The 18,932-nt window shown below is 48.5% G+C and overlaps 5 protein-coding genes across 5 annotated transcripts; 2 read left to right on the forward strand and 3 right to left on the reverse strand.

Moving 5' to 3' along the window:
- Nucleotides 1-2,490: 2,490 nt before the first annotated feature.
- Nucleotides 2,491-6,177, reverse strand: T069G_11208 (uncharacterized protein; the record flags this gene model as incomplete). The annotated part of the gene is made up of 3 exons (XM_056178413.1): nt 2,491-3,863; nt 3,915-5,382; nt 5,446-6,177. 3 exons carry the CDS (start codon nt 6,175-6,177, stop codon nt 2,491-2,493), a joined length of 3,573 nt encoding a protein of 1,190 aa, XP_056023287.1.
- A 1,051-nt stretch (nt 6,178-7,228) lies between these two features.
- T069G_11209 (uncharacterized protein) lies at nt 7,229-12,444 on the forward strand (the record flags this gene model as incomplete). The annotated part of the gene is made up of 3 exons (XM_056178414.1): nt 7,229-8,516; nt 8,593-11,862; nt 11,960-12,444. The coding sequence occupies 3 exons, from the start codon at nt 7,229-7,231 to the stop codon at nt 12,442-12,444; spliced, it is 5,043 nt and encodes a 1,680-aa protein (XP_056023288.1).
- Nucleotides 12,445-12,817: 373 nt separating this feature from the next.
- T069G_11210 (uncharacterized protein) lies at nt 12,818-13,820 on the reverse strand (the record flags this gene model as incomplete). Its single annotated transcript, XM_056178415.1, has 2 exons — nt 12,818-13,148; nt 13,207-13,820. 2 exons carry the CDS (start codon nt 13,818-13,820, stop codon nt 12,818-12,820), a joined length of 945 nt encoding a protein of 314 aa, XP_056023289.1.
- Nucleotides 13,821-14,633: 813 nt separating this feature from the next.
- Nucleotides 14,634-15,052, forward strand: T069G_11211 (uncharacterized protein; the record flags this gene model as incomplete). Its single annotated transcript, XM_056178416.1, has 2 exons — nt 14,634-14,636; nt 14,717-15,052. The coding sequence occupies 2 exons, from the start codon at nt 14,634-14,636 to the stop codon at nt 15,050-15,052; spliced, it is 339 nt and encodes a 112-aa protein (XP_056023290.1).
- A 1,859-nt stretch (nt 15,053-16,911) lies between these two features.
- Nucleotides 16,912-17,925, reverse strand: T069G_11212 (uncharacterized protein; the record flags this gene model as incomplete). The annotated part of the gene is made up of 3 exons (XM_056178417.1): nt 16,912-17,219; nt 17,287-17,486; nt 17,543-17,925. 3 exons carry the CDS (start codon nt 17,923-17,925, stop codon nt 16,912-16,914), a joined length of 891 nt encoding a protein of 296 aa, XP_056023291.1.
- Between the last annotated feature and the right edge of the window lie 1,007 nt (nt 17,926-18,932).

Raw genomic sequence — 18,932 nt, forward strand, 5'->3', positions numbered from 1 at the left:
GAGAAGCGGACACTAATCTAAGCCGTCAATAACAAGATACACAAGCCAGAGCTCTGGTGTAGAAGCTATAAGTGCTTTTTCAAGAGTTTTAGTATCTGGACGTTCGCCTTTAGTTTTATATTCTCCAAGTTGTTTGACCAATTGTGGTATGGCAGGCAGACTAGAACAGATCTGTTTAATAAGGGATGCAAGCATTCCGTCCACTTCTTGTTTCTTCACGTCACTGAAGGTAAAATAGAAGTAAGCGAGAGCGGTTGAGGGCTGCGATGCGTATTTGCCTTTCAAATAGCTGATGACCGAGGAGCTTATGACTGATTTTCCCGAGCCGGCTAAAGATATTCAGTTTAATATCTGAGCAAAAAGGCGATTTATACATGTAATTTATTTTATGAAAAAAATCGAAAGCGTTCGACTCACCTTTTCCATGAAGCCATAGCAGCGACCCGTCACTCCTCTCCCAATTCTGAAACACCTCACTTTTTATTAGCCATTCATTAGTGCCAGCCTCGTGTCTTTCTCGAACGGTATTGTATATTGATGAGGGATCAATATCACAAAGCCAGCTGAATAGTTCATGGCGTTCTTGTTTGGTCATTGCACTTTCGGCGGCCTCGCGCGATATGGACATCTCTGTTTTTTATAGCGGCTATAGAGTTTATGGTTTCTCGCTGCAGACGTTTGGCTTCTAGACGTTCTTCAAGATGCTGCATATCTCGCCAAATCCGCTCGACCGCAGCAAATTCTGTATCGCGCTGGTGCACGTCGTCCACTAATTGATCCCAGTCGTTCCACTTGACGGCATCAAGACCGTAACGAAACGCTGAGCTATTTGAGTAATAGCAGCAGCTTTTAATCTGAAATTTCAATATCTCTCTGTAGAGTCGCTCCAAGGCGACCTTATATTCACGGTGTGATTGCTGAAACTGCTGGTGGGAGTGTTTGTGTAACTCGTAACATTTAATGTAGTATCTGGCTTTGGGATATAAGAGATGAAATGTACTCCAGTCCCTTTGCCTGAACGGCACTTTCTGTTGATATATTCATGAATAGCTGCTTATTTATATTAGTCATTAGATGTTATCATACTTCATTGCCTAGAGGATTAATGATGCGTCCTGACTTACCGGTAGCAAAAAGCTGACACCGGCCCAAGCTATGGAGGCTGACGGGTTGGCGCTTACAACCTGGCTGATGTAACTGTTGGCAGCGCCCACAACATTTAATACGAGTTGGGCAACGTCTCTCGTTTTGACTTCAGTGTTGCCTATATTAAACTTGGTCGTATTTTTATTTACTTCGTTCATCTTGCTCTGGAGGATCGCCCACATCCGCTCTCGGATGTTTGATTTTAGCTTAAGCGTCTCGCCCAAGCCGGCCGTAACGCTCCTCTGCAGTCTCGCCTCATATTCTGCAACAAGGGCGCCTTATTCTTCTCGCAGTTTCTCGTATGCGACATTCCAAAGTTCTCGAATCGGAGTATCATCAAAGGTTGGTGATGTCGCTGAGGGTTGAATAGCCTCAGATCTTTCGATGGTTTCAATTGCCTTTACTTGAAGGACGGTCGACGCATTTGCATCCGGCACCACGTTAGCAACTGGCTCCGTTAGGTGCCTTCGATCATTTTGGGCATCAGCGGAATCAACTGCATCAGGCTGCCTCGTGGATAGGGAGGAGGATGAACGTGAAGGCCAAAGAGAATGTTTTTTAAGCCAAGTTTTTGCGCCCATATTGTCATCATGGATGCTTCGTAACGTGTTCGGAATGCCCGCGATCACAAATAAAGAAGGGAGGAGGAAGGTTGAAGTTATTGCAGCCTGATGATATCTAACTTCGGGCACCCCTAGGCAGAGCGACAGAATTATGGAGACTTTAACTGCAATGCTCATTGGATGGCCTTGCGAGTCGTAAAAACACTATCATGTATAGATTAATGCCTTTATTTTAAAGGAGTTGCTTAGCCATTGCTTGTGACAGACATATGTTACGAGCTTTGGATACCTTGGTCTTAACAAGCCTGGAAAACAGCGTGACTTATATCAAGCGTGGAGTCGGCAAGCCCATTGAATAGGTAGTTAGAAAGCTAGAATCATCAAAGATGAGACATTGAACGCCTTTTATAAAATAATACATTACATTACGCCCCATGATTTGAAAAAAATATGCGATTATGTCGCATGCAACAGCCAGTAATCACTCTCGATTACACTTACATACACCAATATGTGGCTTGGATGCCCTCAATGGACAATGGGCTCCGTATATCTATGCCAAAAGCCGCAATTTTCAAGTCTCTGGGAGTTTAATTACAAGTACACGGCTATGCCCCGAAATGAACAAGGTAGCGAAAGAGGAAACGCGAGCATTCAATTGAGACTGCGCAATGAGCTACAGAGGACTTCAATCCATGTCCAGTCGCACTACCTCTGTTCTCTCATTACCATGAAAACTAACTGACAATACAAGTCAATTGACCCGAATATTCTCATCTCACTATTGTGCCCATTGTGGATTGTCAAACACCGTGACTCTCGTCGTGATTGTATTAGGTATCTTGACGGTATTGTCGTCTCCCAACTTGGGGTTCTGCGCATCTTTACAGTAGATTGCCCACACATCCAGCTCGACTTGTGTTGGATCACCCAGTGATTCATTAACCTGGGCAAGCCCCAGCATAAAGCCGAGCTCCTTGACCGTGCCAATGTCGATCCAGCCTTTGGCGGCGCGCGGCAAGACTCGCAGGCGCAACACCCGCTGACCGCCATCATCCAGAATCTGAGGCAGCACATTGAAGCGGAGATTAGTTAACATGATGGCGCCAGTGCCTGCGTAAGTCGGCATCAAGTAGTTTTCGTCTTGTTTGGCTGGACCGAGCTTGATCTGAATGTCGAGTTCCGCGAGCATGTACTGGTTGCTCTGGTTCTGCTCCACAGAGACAGCAAAGATGATGTCTTGCTGCAAGTTTGGCTTGCGGAGAGTGATGACGTCCCAATGGCTGCCGATGTTGCTGCTGACAGTGATTCTGTATCTTGGTGCACTCGCTGGGTCGCTGAACTTATCACGGGGCTTGTGCTCAGCAAATGATGAGAAGGCTTCGCTTGGCCTCGGCAGTTTGTGAGCTGCGATGGTTGGGATGTGGCGGACATGGGGTGCCAAGTTCTTTGCAAGGGCCTTCACCGTTGGCACATATTCCCCATGACGTTGAAAGGTCACACCCGTTGCACCTTCATCATCGTCGTCATCATCATTATAGGGTGTAATTTGAGAGGGGACGCCATTGCCCCCTTGTCTATAACCGGGATGCATCGCCATTCGAGCTGGTTCCAGCTGTCTCAGCGTTCTGACTTCAGTAGCGCTGGGACCACTCGACGGGCCAAGGGCGGCCAAGCTCTCATTCTCTGGATGGGCCTTAAGATCAACGGTGAGCTTGTAGACAGGATCGTTCAACTGCATAGAAAAGAGTGCCGAGGTTGCCGTATCATCTTTGAAGTAAGGCGTCCCATCAGGAGCAGTCTGTTTCCATTTCTCAAGCTCCTCTAGCTGCACATTTGCATATTTTGGGAGACGCAAGATACGAAGGTCGTTGAGGCCTTGCCCTGGCTTTGACCCCCAGATGAAGATGTTGTCTTTAGACTTGTCACCCGTGGGGTTGGTTATGATCTGCGTAAGCTTGTCATGCCTGCCAGTGTCTGTCTCACGAGTCTTTTGGTCCACCGTATACTGTTTGCGGATATTGACCTTAATCTCATTGACGTCGAGTCCGCGAGCTACAGCAAACCGCTGCTGGTGGGCTGGCTGCGTGAAGACGAGTTGGCCAAACTGGTTTGACCCTGGTAGGCGGTCCATGAAGCCCATCATGATGCCGTCTGTGACAATGTTGTGGCGGAGGAGTGGAGCGCCCTCTGGAGGCTCCTCACCAGCAGCGCGAAGAGCATCTTCATCAGGGAGTACCTCCACGCGAAGATCCGGAAACATGGTGACCAAGTCGGATCGCAGGTAGAACCCGTAGGCAGGAATCTGAATCTTGTGTTTGGCTCCTTTAGGTATGCTATCAATGTAGAGATTGAGCGCCGTCTTGATAGCAACCCGATCGTCGTCGACGAGCGAATGATTGCCTAACGACAAAGCACCATCAATCATAGAGTCGATCCAGTTCTTATCAATGTGGAAGAACCTCAGGCTTTCTGGGCCCAAATACGTTGGGTCCGGTATCAAACTGTGCGCGGGGACTCCCGACAGGAACATTTTATCAACGAGCCACGAAAGCACAATCATCCAGTCCGTCGACACTGGGTCATTTGTCTCATCATACAACAAACCCTGCGACTTGCTCCCTGCAAGCCTACGGGCAACGTCTACCGCCGCGGCTTTATACCTTTGTTCAAAGTCCAGATCGGTAAAGGACATATTTGGAAGATCAGAGCGACCCATCTTCGGGCGGAACCAGCGTTTCTTGGCTCCTCCAGGGGAGAAGAATGGCTGGCCGGGCACTGGAGGCGCAAAGTTATTACCATCGTCGCGCCTGATGTGAATATTTGCAAGACTCTGGATCACTTCAGGGAGGTCTTCAAGCACTTCATCTTTTGTTCGAAACGAGATGTCGTTGATGTCCTTGATCGTCTGTAGCTTGACTGTTTTCATGGCGGGTCCATGAATAGCCGTTCTCAGCCTATTAAGGGCAGCAGTGAAGACTTCGTCTCCAAGTGCCATGGTGCGGCCAGTCTGCCATGCTATCGAATAGGTAATGTCCATAATGCCAAGCTCTTTGTCCAGGATCTGGAGATCAACACTGGAGTTTGAGGACTTGGTCAAATGGGCTAGATCTGGCACATACGTGGGCGTGAATGGCCCTCTGTAGAGTGCAACAGTTGGTTCACCCGTCTGCGTGCGATACTTGACCAGCGTGTAACCATCGTCAAGGCGACTGGCAATGCGCTGTCGGATCTTGTCAGGAGCATCTCGCAGCGGCTTGATAATACTCTCTGGAGCGCGCAGAACATCCAACGTTCTGCCAAGATGCTCAAAGGCATCAGGCACGTTGAGAGTATCGGGCGGCAGCACCGTATAGTTCCAGCTATAGAGCGAGCAGAGAGCCACATAGCGCTGGCTATCGCTAGGGAACGCCATATCTTCCACGCCTTCAATTGAAACGAGATGTGCGCACATGGTTGTTGGCGTCTGATTGTCCAGAGGGCCAGATCTGTTGCCGATGACAATGCTAAAGACGGCGGTGTTTTCTACTCCCGCGAGGGCCATGCCTGAGCCGTTGATCTTGCGTACATGCGCCAGATACTGATACTGTAAGGTATCTGCCTTGTTGTTTTCTGGAATCACCCTGTTGTTGTCTTCGTCCCACGTGGAAAAGAAGCTCTTGAAGATTTCAGGCTGGACGAAGATAAAATCTCCGCGGCTGTCCTTCATAGATTCTGGCCCAAGGTCCGGTGTTACGGGTGTGATGACATCGCTGGTCGGCAGTTTCCACAGATCTGCGATGCTCATGTTGACAGTCATGGTAGAGGACTGCTTGACAGGCTTGATGACACCATCGCTCGTGGCACTGAAGATTTTGTCCAGATCTTCAGGAGGCAGACGCAGTTCGCTCTGGTCAAAAGAAAGCACCACCAGCCAAGGAACACGATTGCGCACCGGTTTCTCTTCAGATCCCTGAGCCATCAATCTCACTTTCTCCCTCAGCTCGGCGTTGGTGCCTTGCTTTGGGCTACCTAGGCGCTCCCATGGAAGATGAGGGTCTGTGAGGACAATATGCGGCAAGATTCTGTGATCATCGCTGTAGCCCGCAGGAGGATATGTCGAGTGAACACTCCCGTCAGGCAGCGAGAACTGAGGAGCGTCAACAAAGAAGCCTTGCTCAGCTGTCAGGTGCAACTTCTTGCTGCCCTTTTTTGTAGTGTTTGGATTAATGTCCTGCTCCACAGAGACAATATGCTCCTTGCCCGCCTCCAGGCCAGGCGCCCAGTATGAGTTGAGCTTCTGCTGGCCTGCTGGTAAGGGATCAATTTCTTCCTCACTGCTCTCTCCCTCATCTTGAAGTTCTCCAGAGCTGCGAAGAGCAAGTCGGACATTGCGCTGATGTATAGCCACAAGACGACGAGCATGTCGAATAGTGAGGTGGCGGGGAGAGTCAATGCGAACGCTTTTGCCGCCAGGGTAGATACCCATTGTGAGAGTTAGACTGCGAGAGCAGTTGAGGCTTTACTGCTGAGTGTTGCTCTCCAGATTGTTGTCTTTGGAGCGTTTCTGTATGTATGTAATATCCACAGATGCTACTTCCCGATGGTAGAGGATTGAGTAACTCAACCACTAGTTATCAGGCAAGTCTGTCAAGTAAGCCTAGAACTAATAAGGATATAATTTCAAGAAAACTACGCAATACTTGTACATAACTCCAGAATACTTCCTTTATCGCTTAAGTTCACAACTGTATGTCTTGTAAAGGAAGCATAGATAAAGATCAATACCCCAATCCGGGCATATTATTCGAGGTGCATCATTTTTCTCAAGGTAGTTTCAGTCGTCTCAGTCTCTCTTTTTTTTTACTATTACTCTCCAATACGACAGGGAGTCTCTTTAGCTAAGATCCTTGTAACGCACCCCCAAGCTCAGCTCTCATGCAGGTCGCAGTTGAGGGTGTGGGGATCTCAAGGGTTGGCAATGCGGGGAAGTATACGGTACTTGTATCTAGAAAATCCTCCAAGCCACAGTAGCATTGATGCTATCATGATATATGATGCACCCTCGGCTTAAACAAAAGCACCTGAAACCCATTTTGGGATCGCTAAGAACAGACTGCAGGAGGGGAAGCGCGCGAGAAACGCCAATGACGAGATTAATCACGCCATGTGCGGTGATAGTCTCATGGACACTTCTATTGGCCGAGTTACCCTTGAGTCTGGGAAACGAATCAGACAGGGTATCTGGGGGCTGGATCGGCCCTCGCTACTATTGAATCGTATGGTGACAGAATTGGAAAAGAAAGAGAGAGAGAGTTAGGGAGGAACAAATTCCCTGTGTTGTTCGGGATTATTGCACTGCACTCACAATTTTTTGATGTGGATGCACCAAGACTCTGTGTTTGGAAACGAAAGACAGCAAACAAAGCGTATCTCACCTATTGAAATTCATAGTAGGTATACAAATCCTCATACTATGACATTCCTCTTCCATTAGGATATCATAGGGGTAGTTTCTTTAGTCTAAAGCCATCCTCATCATGGGCGTGGCATCTACTGAAGGAGCCCTTGTACGGGCCGGAGATACTTCACGAGAAATTCAAAATGGCAAAACCTACACCATCTACGCCAGCACAGCCAGCCAACAGCCTGGTGATGATGTCCAAATACTCAAGGCAGATACACCCACGGACAAATTTGTTGCTACTTTAAACAAAGAACAAGCTATTATCCTCTCCGAAGCACCAAACCTGACGGCACCCCTGGCAGATACGGATAAAACAAAGAAATGGTTTCAAAGTTTCGACACTGGTGCCACAGGCACGGTGAGTCTTGACAATGTAACCGACAAGAATATCGAAAAGTTCACTGTCTCGTTCATTGCACCCTGGGCTCTCACATTCAGTTCCGCCGTGGATGTCCTCATTTTCACGTTTGGTGCTTCAAGTGACCTTATCGGTGGAGGCACAGAGCCTCGATTTGTCCCCCCAGGCATTGATACCGATGGCAAGATGCTTACCTTGGGCCTCGATTTCACTACCACAAAGGACATTACCGGTGTGAAGCTCGGTGATTTATTCAAATATGTTGGATCACAGAATATGGTGGACTACTTCTTGCCCAAGAAACTGTCTGGCCTACCACTGACTCTCAAACAACCTGGGAAAGAGGATGACCCAAAGCGTAATGCCATGTGGCTAGTACCAGACGCCGACATGACTACCACAATCCGTCTGCAGTTTCAATTCGAGCAGCTCACGTACCTGCAAGATCTTTTCAGTATCGGTCTCAAAGGCTTGACACTTACCAACGCAGATGCCGTCTGCAAGAGAAAGCTGGTTCTAGGACAGACCGACAAGGGAGATGTTCCAGTGGATCAGGGAACCGTCGCATTGAGCATCGGATGCAAGGTCAAGGGCTCTAAGGAAAATGCCCCAGAAGTTAAAATGGTCGCCGGTGTTGAGTTTGGAGCCCGCAGCCTCAGCTTGACATTCATGTTCCTCTCAGAAAGCCCGCTCAAGGGACTTTTAATGTGGCTTGCGGAGCTCATTGATGACCCGGGCCTGGAAGAATTTGTCTCTGGACTCCTGAGCAAGAAAGAAGGCAGCTTAAACGTGCTTTCTGCTACCACTCTGCGACGTTTTACCGTTGGACTTGAGACTGAGAGCGGCAAATACTCGCCCAAATTGGCAAAATTCTCATTTGATATTGAAGTTACGGCCAACGTTGGTACGGCAAAAAGCGATAAACCTGCCGTCTTCCTGCTCTCGTATCGCTGGAATAGGAGTGAAGGTGGGCTCGGTACGCTGGAAGGACAGCTCTGGAATGGTGAGTCGATAAAAAGTCCTCTCTGTGATACCCCTGATTCAGCTACCTGCTAACGAGATGAATGAATCAATGACAGACATCACTTCTACGGACAACTTGGATCTTAAGCCGTCGGTAGAAACGTGGAATATCTTGGTGCCCGTCACGAAAGACCCGGCACCCAGCATTGAGATTGCATCTCTGATACCCGGCCAGACGGTGGTTAACATTCCCAATACACTCCCTTCTGAAATTACACGCGCCTATATCCAACTGTCGGACCACTCCTTTGCCATTGCCGGTACGGCTACTGCCAAGAAAATTACTCCAGGCTCAGCCCCTCAACCATATCTGGGCGAGGTTTCTTTGGACGCATCCTTCGAATGGGGCAAGAGCAGTTCCGGATTTGCCCTCAAGTTTGCATTCAATGCAGGCATTGTGCCAAGTGTATCGGCCAAGCATCAAGTACCTGCAGTGTTGGTGGGTTCTTTGAGCTATCAGTCCCAGGCGAAGAAATGGGAGCTTAATGCCTCCCTCAGCAACCTCTACGCCTCAACGTTAGTAGAGTTCTTCGATGACGATGTGAAAGATGCAGTCTGCCCACTCATTGAATCTATTGTCGTTGACAGCCTTAAAGTTAACTATACATATGAGGGCATCACTGAGGGCACTGATAAAGGCAAGTCCAAGGGCACGTCTTTTTCAATCACTGGCGACTTGATCATCGCCGGCCTGGAGCTTGGCCTCACATTTACTCATGACAAGACGGGCTTCAAATTTACCGCGTTCCTCACCCCCACCGATGAGAGTGTCACCATCGGGGAGGTGCTGGAGGATATTCTCGGAGACGATGAGATTGAGCTTCCCGACTTTGTGGCAAACACCCCGCTTGTCACCGACAACGAAAAAGCCTTCCAGCTGGACGTTGAAAAGAAGACTGCAACCATTGAAAAAAAGGAATCGACTTGGTTCCATTTCTTGGCTCAAATCAATATCGGCCAAGTACATGTCAAATTTGCCCAGTTACGCAGCACCGATTGGGGCAAAACGGCCTCATCCAAGCGCCTGGTTCAAGTCGCAGTTGACGGCTTCTCAAAGAAAAAGGTTACGATTCCACTGGTTGGCGATGTGGAGCAACCGCTGGATGAACTCTACTTCCTTTGGGTGCAAGACCCTGACAATGCAAAGAATCCTCAGCCTGGGAAAGAGGCCGGTCTTACACGCAAAGACCTCGCCCAGGTGAACGCTGATGCCACGGATCCGATTTTAGTAAAGGACAAGATCGACCCCAATCTAGCGAAGGACACGGACATCTTGGTAGCCGCCGGGTGCCACTTTGCTGTCATCATCCATAGTCCTACCGGCGAAAGATCATGCCTGTTGGACTATGCATTCATGAAGCCCAAGCCTAAGCCTAAGCAATCCGGATCTGCATCCGAAAAGGCTCTCGTATTGAAGGGTGGCAAGGGCAAGAAAGAAGAGCCAGCTGATGACGGAAGTCCAAGTGCTCAGGCTCCTTTCAAGAAGAAGGCAGGCCCGATATCCATCAGCAATGTCGGACTCAAGTACAAGGATAAGATGCTGGGCTTGAAATTCGATGCGGCCTTTGAGTTGGGTCCTATCGGTTTCTCGCTGATTGGCTTCACCATCATGGTGGACATCAAGTCTCTTAGCTCGACACCCACGTTCTCGGCAAGCATTGAAGGTCTTGCCGCTGCTTTTGACAAGCCGCCGTTGATGATCGCAGGCATTATTCGCCATGGCAACACAGGCGGCATCGATTACTACGCTGGTGGCCTCATCGTGGGTTGGGTGCCCTACCAATTCCAAGCGGCCGGCTTCTATGGTACGGTAACGCCCAAGGGCCAAGACGCTTTCAAATCCGTCTTTGTCTTTGCCAAACTTGATGGCCCCCTCATTACACTGGAGTTTGCAGAGATCTCGGGCATATGTGGTGGCTTCGGCTACAACAGCAATGTCCGCGTGCCCACGGCAGAGGAGATTTACCAGTTCCCCTTCATCGCCAGTACTGATCTCGGAGGTGCGGCAAATGCCATGGAAGCTCTACAAAAGCTCACAGATCCCGGTCCGTCTGGGTGGTTCCAGCCTCTCAATGACACGTACTGGGCTGCTGTGGGTATGAAGATTGATGCCTTTGAGATGATCAGCCTTGATGCAGTTGTGGTTGTGCAATTTGGTCAAGCCATCAAGCTGGGCATCTTTGCGCTCGCCCTCGCGGACATTCCAAATGCAAAGTCTCCCGTCAAATTTGCCCACGTTGAACTCGGCATTGCAGCCGTGGCAGATTTTGAATTCGGCACCCTCAAGATTGAAGCGCAGCTGTCTCCGCGGTCCTTCATTTTGTATCAGGACTGCCATCTTACTGGCGGCATGGGACTTTACTACTGGTTCGATACTCCCAAAGCTGACAAATCGATTGTTGGCGACTTCGTCTTTACGTTGGGAGGTTATCACCAAGCATACAAGGTCCCAGTGGGATACCCCAATCCCCCTCGCCTTGGAATTAGCTGGAGCCTCGGCAGCAACCTGAGCATCACAGGGCAAGCATACTTTGCCATCACTCCTAAAGCTTGCATGGGCGGTGGACGACTTCATGCTTCCTTCCACGCCGGTCCTCTCGAGGCCTGGTTCGATGCATTTGCTGACTTCCTCATCAACTACAAGCCGTTCCACTTCAATGCCCAAGCGGGTTTGTCTGTTGGTGTCCGCTTCAACGTGGACTTCCTCTTCATTCACACCCATATTTCTGTCGAAATCGGTGCTCAGTTGTACCTCTGGGGACCTCCATTGGCAGGTCGCGTCCACGTCGATTTCTGGATTGTTGCCTTCGACATCAACTTTGGCGACTCAGAGCAAAAGATCGAGGCCGTGGACTTACTCAAGTTCTACCAGCTTGTACTGCAAGCATCTGAAGACCCGTCCAAGACGGCTCAGGCCTTCATTACCATGGGCAAAGAGGCAGAAGAAGAAGGGGAAGAAAAGACAGCTATGTTGGCAGACGACAAGTACCCAGACCCAAAGGAGAACGAAGCGCACAACTTCCTCGCCCAGACTGGTCTGTTGAATTCGGCAGAGAATCCAACGAGGAAAACAACCGACCCATGGGTAGTCCGAGCAGGATCCTTCTCCTTCATTGTTGCATGCAAGATGGCCATCAATGAGTTTAAGAATGAAAAAGACAAGGATCCTATCATTAAAGGCGGCGACGTCTTTAGCAAGCCCATGCAACTGGATCAATCCATGACATCAACCCTTCTTGTGACGGTCGCCCAGAATGGAAAAGAAGATAATGGATGGCAATACGAAAAGTACACCAAGAATGTGCCGAGAGCTCTTTGGGCCAAGTGTAAGTGTCTCTTGTCTGTTTGAACTTGAAATGGTTCTATATCTATCTCTCTATATCTATATGTATGTGCATGGGAAGCTAATCTTTGAGAACCCAGATGACCCAAGTCAGGATCCCAGCGGTGGTAAAAACAACATCACCGATCTTCTCAAAGGCGATGACAGTTCCGTTACTCTGATGATGGGCGTGAAATTGACCGCACCCAAGGCCCAAATGGCGCCTGATCCTTTCCCGGCGTTTGACGTAGCTGACGCTTCACTGGAGCGCCTCAAGTCTGTCAAACCGTTCCCAGCCATTGCAAATGCCAACACAGCCTGGGAACCTGTCGAGCCCTTCAAGAAGAAAGACGAGCATGACAAGGAGGTGGAAGACTTTGACAAACAGTACGCTGCCGTGCTAGATAGCTGGTCCAACCCTTCGTGGGGCACGGAAGACGATGGACAAAAGGGATTCGTAGGTATCCTGGCAGAGAGCTTCAAGTGGGACAAGCCAGATTTGCTCAAGAGCACTGCAGGAATTCCGGAGAGGTTGAAGAAGGGATTCATGAAGATGTATGTAGCAGCACCGCTGTTGACTGCTTGAGGGAATGTATACGGAGAGCAGGCGTCTTTCGTGGGTAGCAGTAGAAATTGAGTACATGTAGCCTCTTCTAACAGCGTCTACTATCTTTCCTAATTGATTTCGTCTGATTTGTGCCCAAAGACAGGCAATTAGTCGTGTCAGAATCAAAGAGAGATACTACATAGTCTACATGCAAGGCTTTGAGGCAATACTGAGCTTGGTAGCTCGTATCTAGGTCCTATCACAATTGCTTTTGTCAAACATTACATATGCAAGAGATAAATCAAGACCTTCAACATACTAAAACTGTTCACTGTAGTCATCTACTTACAGGATAGCCCACAAGTGGCTCACTGAACGATCCAAAGACAAACATACATTCGCACATCACCTCCTAATTCGACGCCACCTCCACCATTTCCTGGACTGGTGGTTCTTTCATGTCCCGTATTACAAAAACCTCTTCTGCCTCAATCTCTGGCTCTTGTGGAGGACCCGGTGGAGCATTCTGATAAGTGGCCTTTTCTACCTCATATTCTTTTGCAAAGAAGAGCGCCTGGGCATGGGAGTCATCAACCAATTTCGCGCAGTTTCTACAAGGAGGGACGACGCTTTCCCAGATTTTACCGTCGCGGTAGCCGCTGTAATCCGTGACAGGTATTTTCTGGTCAATAAACTTCTTTGAGAGGGCCAGGCCTTGCACTTTCTTGTTGCTCTCTATCCCACTATATATTACATGTTAGCATGGATTAAACCGCTGAGAAGTTGAGTTTCAATACATACGCAGCCAAGCCATGGACAAAGGGATATGTTTCGGCACAATTACCCCAAAGGTTCCCCGTCCCCCCGGCCACATTTTTTTCAGGCTCAGTATTGTTGAAATCCTCTTGTTGCAGCAATGTCGGTTTTTGATGCGTGAGCAGCATGGTGAATCGTTGTTCTTGCAGTTTGCTTTTCCAATCTCTTCCGCTATCAGTCTTGAAGAACTTGTCTCCAGCCATCGATGCGCCGAGAAGAAACCACTTAGCTTTCCCATCTTGCCGCTCACGCCAAGTGCACTGAAACATAGCGGGCACTTCTCCAATTCCGGGTTCTTCGCCTTGATGACTGGCCTTGTTATCCAGTTTCCCTGCAAGCCTGGTGCACCATCTTGCGTAGACAGCCGTCAGAGGGAGGAAAAAGTTGTTCCTGTCAGCTGCGAGAGGCGCACTGCCTAACAAACCAAGGAACAAACCAATCAGGTCATAGATGCACCAGTACTCTATTTTGACCACTATGGCATCTGGATCCGGAGCGTCTTTAACATAGGGGTCCGGAGCGCCTATGTACTCGTTCAACCATGTCTTGATCACAAAAGGCGACACATTTTTACTTTGGTCCTTTTTCTTGCCAAACATCGGATTCTCTGCACGATAAATGTGACACTTGTCCCCAGGCGCCTTATAGTTTTTACCTTCTGTAGCTCTTGTCTGGGAATCAGTTTCGCGGACAGGCCATAATTCTATACAGAAAAGTCTGACGTTTCCATATTTCGGTATGTAGTACTTACGCGAGAGACTCGAGCTGTTCGTAGACTTCCAACAATAATTTGAAATGATCATCGGTTCTTAAGTCTTTAGGAGGGCAGTTGGGATTGTTTTTCGATGCAACATTTTTCATCCATTCCAAGACCTACTGACACGTCAATCCCTCTACCTCAGACCCTCTTTGCCGTAGTCTCGTATTGCACAGCGACAAGACATCGGATTTGGCTCAAGTTCGATGACTTACCTCAGCTCTTTTGTAACGGAATGCCACACGAAACCAATTCTTATCCTCCTTTCCCTCATCCCCAAAAGGACGTAGAAGATCTGGCTCTGGTGGGGGGTTAGCCATAACTTCCTATGTTCCAGGTTCCTATACCGCGACGGCAAACTCTAGAGATGGTGATCGATCGTGGATGGTGTCGGTCGGAAGGGGGACTTCAAGGCTCGAGTGACTCGAGTCCAATAACAGACGAGAGCAGTTGCTTGTAATTGAGCTTGATCACGTGCTCAGCATCTGCGCATTTAAGGAGGGGTTCACCACCATAGTTTGATTCATCATCATCTTACTCCTTCAGCAACCGACAACTCTCCTCTCACACTGCCACGACATCAGGCGTCGGCTACAAGACAGATACGTCAACATTGCTTCCCCTCACAAGTCTTCAGCTCTCATAACAACCAATCATGGTACGTCTCTCATGCCCAACGGCTGCAAATCTAACACGTAGTGTGCATATTTTCAAAGGCCTATTCTAACCGACATACAGGTCGCTTCCAACCCACCTTACGGCTGGACTGTTGATGACAAGGAGATGGACATGGATTACTACTGGTCAGACAATGGCCCTGGCGTACAGGCCGCCGCGAGCGCCGGCTTAACCGAGCTTTCGAAGCTGCAGCCGCAAATGATCAGGAGCAGTGAACATGGAGGGGGCGCCTACCTGTTCACATACGATGGCAAGGTATACCTTTGGAACATGATTCAAGATGACGTGTACCTGTACAGCGACCCCGCAGATCTTGAGGGAGTACTACGGGAGATGAGAAAGCAGTCCGGGAAAGTGACAAGGGAGCTGGTCCTGGTTGAGGAAGCGGAGGAGTAGAGATGAGATGACGAATGATAGGCCTCTAGTTGGGAGAATTTGCCAGGCCGTGGCTTGCATAGAGAAGCTGATAGTTCAATCTATTGATAATGTGCAGAATGTGGCTTGCGTAAAGAAAGTGTTGGTGAAGTGTGATGAAACTCGGTAGTAGTGAGCTGGCTACAGTGGAGTAGCTCAACATGCAATGAGACGCTACAATCTTGCAATGGTTTTCGTAAGGACATGAGCTGAGGGCTCAATGAGGTGAAGATGAACAGCCTGTGGCTTGCGTAGGAATTCTGATATATCAATGTGATGAGAGGAGAGAGTGGCTTGCGATGGCAAGCTGATGCGGAGTAGTTTTATGTGATGGACGTCAATCGATAGCTGAGGCGGGGTCAGGGGAACGAAATTAAAAGGAAACCAGTTTCATTGGATTCCTTATGTTTGATGGGTGAGTGAATAAGTAATGAGAATTGATAGTTTAGGTATAGTAAGTGCAGACTTAATTTTTGTGTCATGTAGGAAAACTAAATAGGTAGTTTATTGCGTGATTTACATAACAAAACGATATCATTGACGAATAGCTTCATTCCAAATACGCATACATAGCAAAACAATCCAATGTTAATAAGGAACATATGAAGCTAAATACCGAAACTATTCATGTGATAATCCAGCCCAAGAAGAGACCTAACAGGGGCATTGCCCCCTCCACACACGGCACGTTAATAGCTGATCTCCCGGGATCCTCCGCCCCAGCCCATGGGACGAGTTTCCGAGGTGGAGATGGTCAGGGTGTCAGCTATTTGAAAACTGCCGGGTCCGCTTTTTAAGGACACTTATTGCCTAGCTTTCACTGCAACCTGCCTCGAAGCGCTTGGGCGTATTTCAAAGGCGGTTGGAGAAGGGGGAGGGGTGAAGCGTAGCATAGGTGGGAGTGAAGATAGCTATCCGGTGGCTTCTCATCCAAGTTCAAGAATCGTTCAATTCCATAGGGACAGCGCCACAAAGAGATTACCCCGCTGATGATAGACTACTTGTGCAGATAATGACAGAGTGAAACCACACATTTGCTCGGGGAGCGGTTCCTTAGAGCCTTCCAACATGTGGGTAAGTTGCGACAGTCACGGTGTTCAATCCGATCGCAGAAATCGCGTTTACCCTGTAATCGATGTGCCACCTATGTGGCTCCGTGACGTACCTACGTATGATGAGATTTATGCATTATAGTTTGAAAGGAGAGAGAGAGAGAGAGAGAGATTGACTATAATGCGTACCCTACAGTGAAACTTTTTATTAATCTCACGACACACTTACAGATACTCCATAGGATAGTTTACGTTAGTTACTACTATTTTATCAACATTACTACACTCATTTCTTTACTTTCCTGAAAGCTATCTGGATGACAAAACTTGGATACTGTCTCTTTTTTCAAGCGATAACTCTCTTTTACCCTCTTATATATGAAGTATATGTGACGTGTAGTGTCTTCAGTGTATACATTGATATCGCCTCATGGATACTGGACTGACCACCTTGTATTATATGCGTGTCACGTCAATAACTGTTTAAATGCGTGATATTGTTGGCCGAGACTATATTGCAGGTAATGCTTCCAGTACTCAAATGGACAATTGGTTGCTTACTTGGACCAAACTGACTTCTATCAAGTTGGAGCTGACGAAGTCATCGAGCTAGGCTAAATATCGCGTAGATGATATAAGAAGTTGCTTTGGAATATCGAACACCATCCTACAAAACACTGCAGAACTGATGCGGCGATGAGGTTTTCAATAACTCCAGACGAGTTGCATTGCTATCTGTTCATATCTAACTGATTTCTGCTAATTCCAGGGCAGCCTCCTCCCAGTTCTTTACTCCTGGAGCGGATCGGTCACGTGGGTGAAATCATTGTCGGCAAGAGAGTTGTCGACAGACACGTAGAAGAGATGGTTGAGGCCATTGGCGGTAGTGACAGTCAGCTGGCCGGGAACGCTAATCTTGGTAGCGTCGTCGATTCTCACGCTTGACGACCAGGACGCGTTTCCATCAACACCAGTCTTGATAATTCGTCGAATGTTGGATCCTGAATCAACGTAGTAGATGTAGACCTTGTCGTTATCGTACGTGAGAGCAATGGTGGTGCCGTCGAGAGTACCCTGAGAGTTCTCAATGTCAAAGCCTATGTGGAAAAACTAAGGTCAGTATATAACGGAAAATAGGACTGCGTTGTTCAAAGGGAGACGTACTCTGGTTGCTGTTAATGTCGTACTCCTTGAGGTGGCCCTGGTTTACCTCCTGGTAAATGATATAACGGTGACCGTTCTTGGGGTTAACATAGGCCGCGAGTGAGCTGTTAAGCTTGATATCGGCGTTCTTGAGGTAAGTTGCGGTATGCTGTGTCAAGAAGTTGTATTCCTTGAGCGACGTTTGGTAGTTGGCGGAGCCACTGTATATCTGGTTAGTAAAGCTGTCAACTCTTTAACCGGTACATGATTAATTTACTCCAAGAAGTATGCCCAGGCGCCCTTATCAGACGAAGCGAACGAAGTGTTTTTGTTGGCCAAGGAAGTAGTGTTCAGCTTTTTGTACACAGGAGAGACGAGAGAAATCTGGTTCTTGGTCACAGAGGCGCCCTTTTCAACCAGGGGAACTGTGGTTGCGATAACATGGTGAACGCCACGGAAGCTACCACCAGAGATCTCAGAGGGGTTGAGGATGTAGCCAGGGTAATCGTCGTCACCGCAGACGTAGACATCATTCTCATCACTGCCATCAGTGCCAGTCTTCAAGGTCAAGGCAACTTGAGCATTGCCAGTGTTGAAGAAGAGGTTGACGCTCCTGTCCTTGGGAGCAAGAGGGTTGTAGATTGCTGCGAGGGCGGCCATTGTTGATGATTGTGTTTAAGTTAGAAGAGTTATTTCAAAGAGCTGAGAGCTGTGAAGATGTCTGTGGAAAGAATCCTGTTGATGCTGGATGATGAAGTTTGAAGTGTCGAGAGCTCAATTAGAAGGTGGTTGTCGTCCTTGATATAGTTGTCGTCCTCGTCGCATTTTCCTTCCAACTTGAAGCCCAAGAAGAGGCCCACGGATTCTGTCTGCCTTGTTGTCACCCGCGTTGACGAAATGATAGGAGAGCTTGAACTCGGGGCACGCGATTTTCCTCCATCATTACGTAGCTGGCGCCTTCCCAGTCCGAATTGAAGCTCATTGATCCATCAGTTTGGCAGTCAGCCAGCCTCTTGACAGCTAGACTGTGTTGTTCAGCTTGGTTCACGCATCTTTCGCCAGCTGAAGGAATATCACCACATCCAATAAAATGCCTAAAAATCTTTCTCCTCTGTGGCGGGCGGTTGTATCGCTCAATGACACCCAATTAGCGATGTAGCGTGTTTCCAATGCATCCCAAGTTGTCAATCACAACAGCTCAGGACGCATGTGATTGCGACAACAAACGTTACTGGTATGTCCGTAGTGTAGGCAGTTATGGATGCTTCATCACGATCGCCATGCAGGCGAAGCAGAAAATGGTAAGAGACGGCAAGCCACTGTCATCACAACATGAGCTGAATGACGGTAGTTGCTCAGCGGGTTGACTATTCTGACTATTCAGCGCCGTCGACTAGTTCCCGCGTCTCCATCAAGAGAGGGGGCGGGAACTAACCATAGACAAACGGGAACTAGTCGACCGCGCTGGCTAGTCAATGGAGCATTGGCCAATCCATGTCTTCGCCATTTACGCTATGCTGTTTTCAATAGTTTACCCCTCACTGGGAGCCGGTCCTGACAAGGTTGTCGGCCCTCTTGGCAGCTGGGACACGGATCGAGGAGTTATCACTTGTATCAGTGACTTGTGGCGGGGACACGAAGGAGCTTGAGTGTGGCTCGGCAATGCA

This window comes from Trichoderma breve, assembly GCF_028502605.1.
Source record: "Trichoderma breve strain T069 chromosome 7 map unlocalized scaffold00008, whole genome shotgun sequence".
NCBI lineage: Eukaryota > Fungi > Ascomycota > Sordariomycetes > Hypocreales > Hypocreaceae > Trichoderma > Trichoderma breve.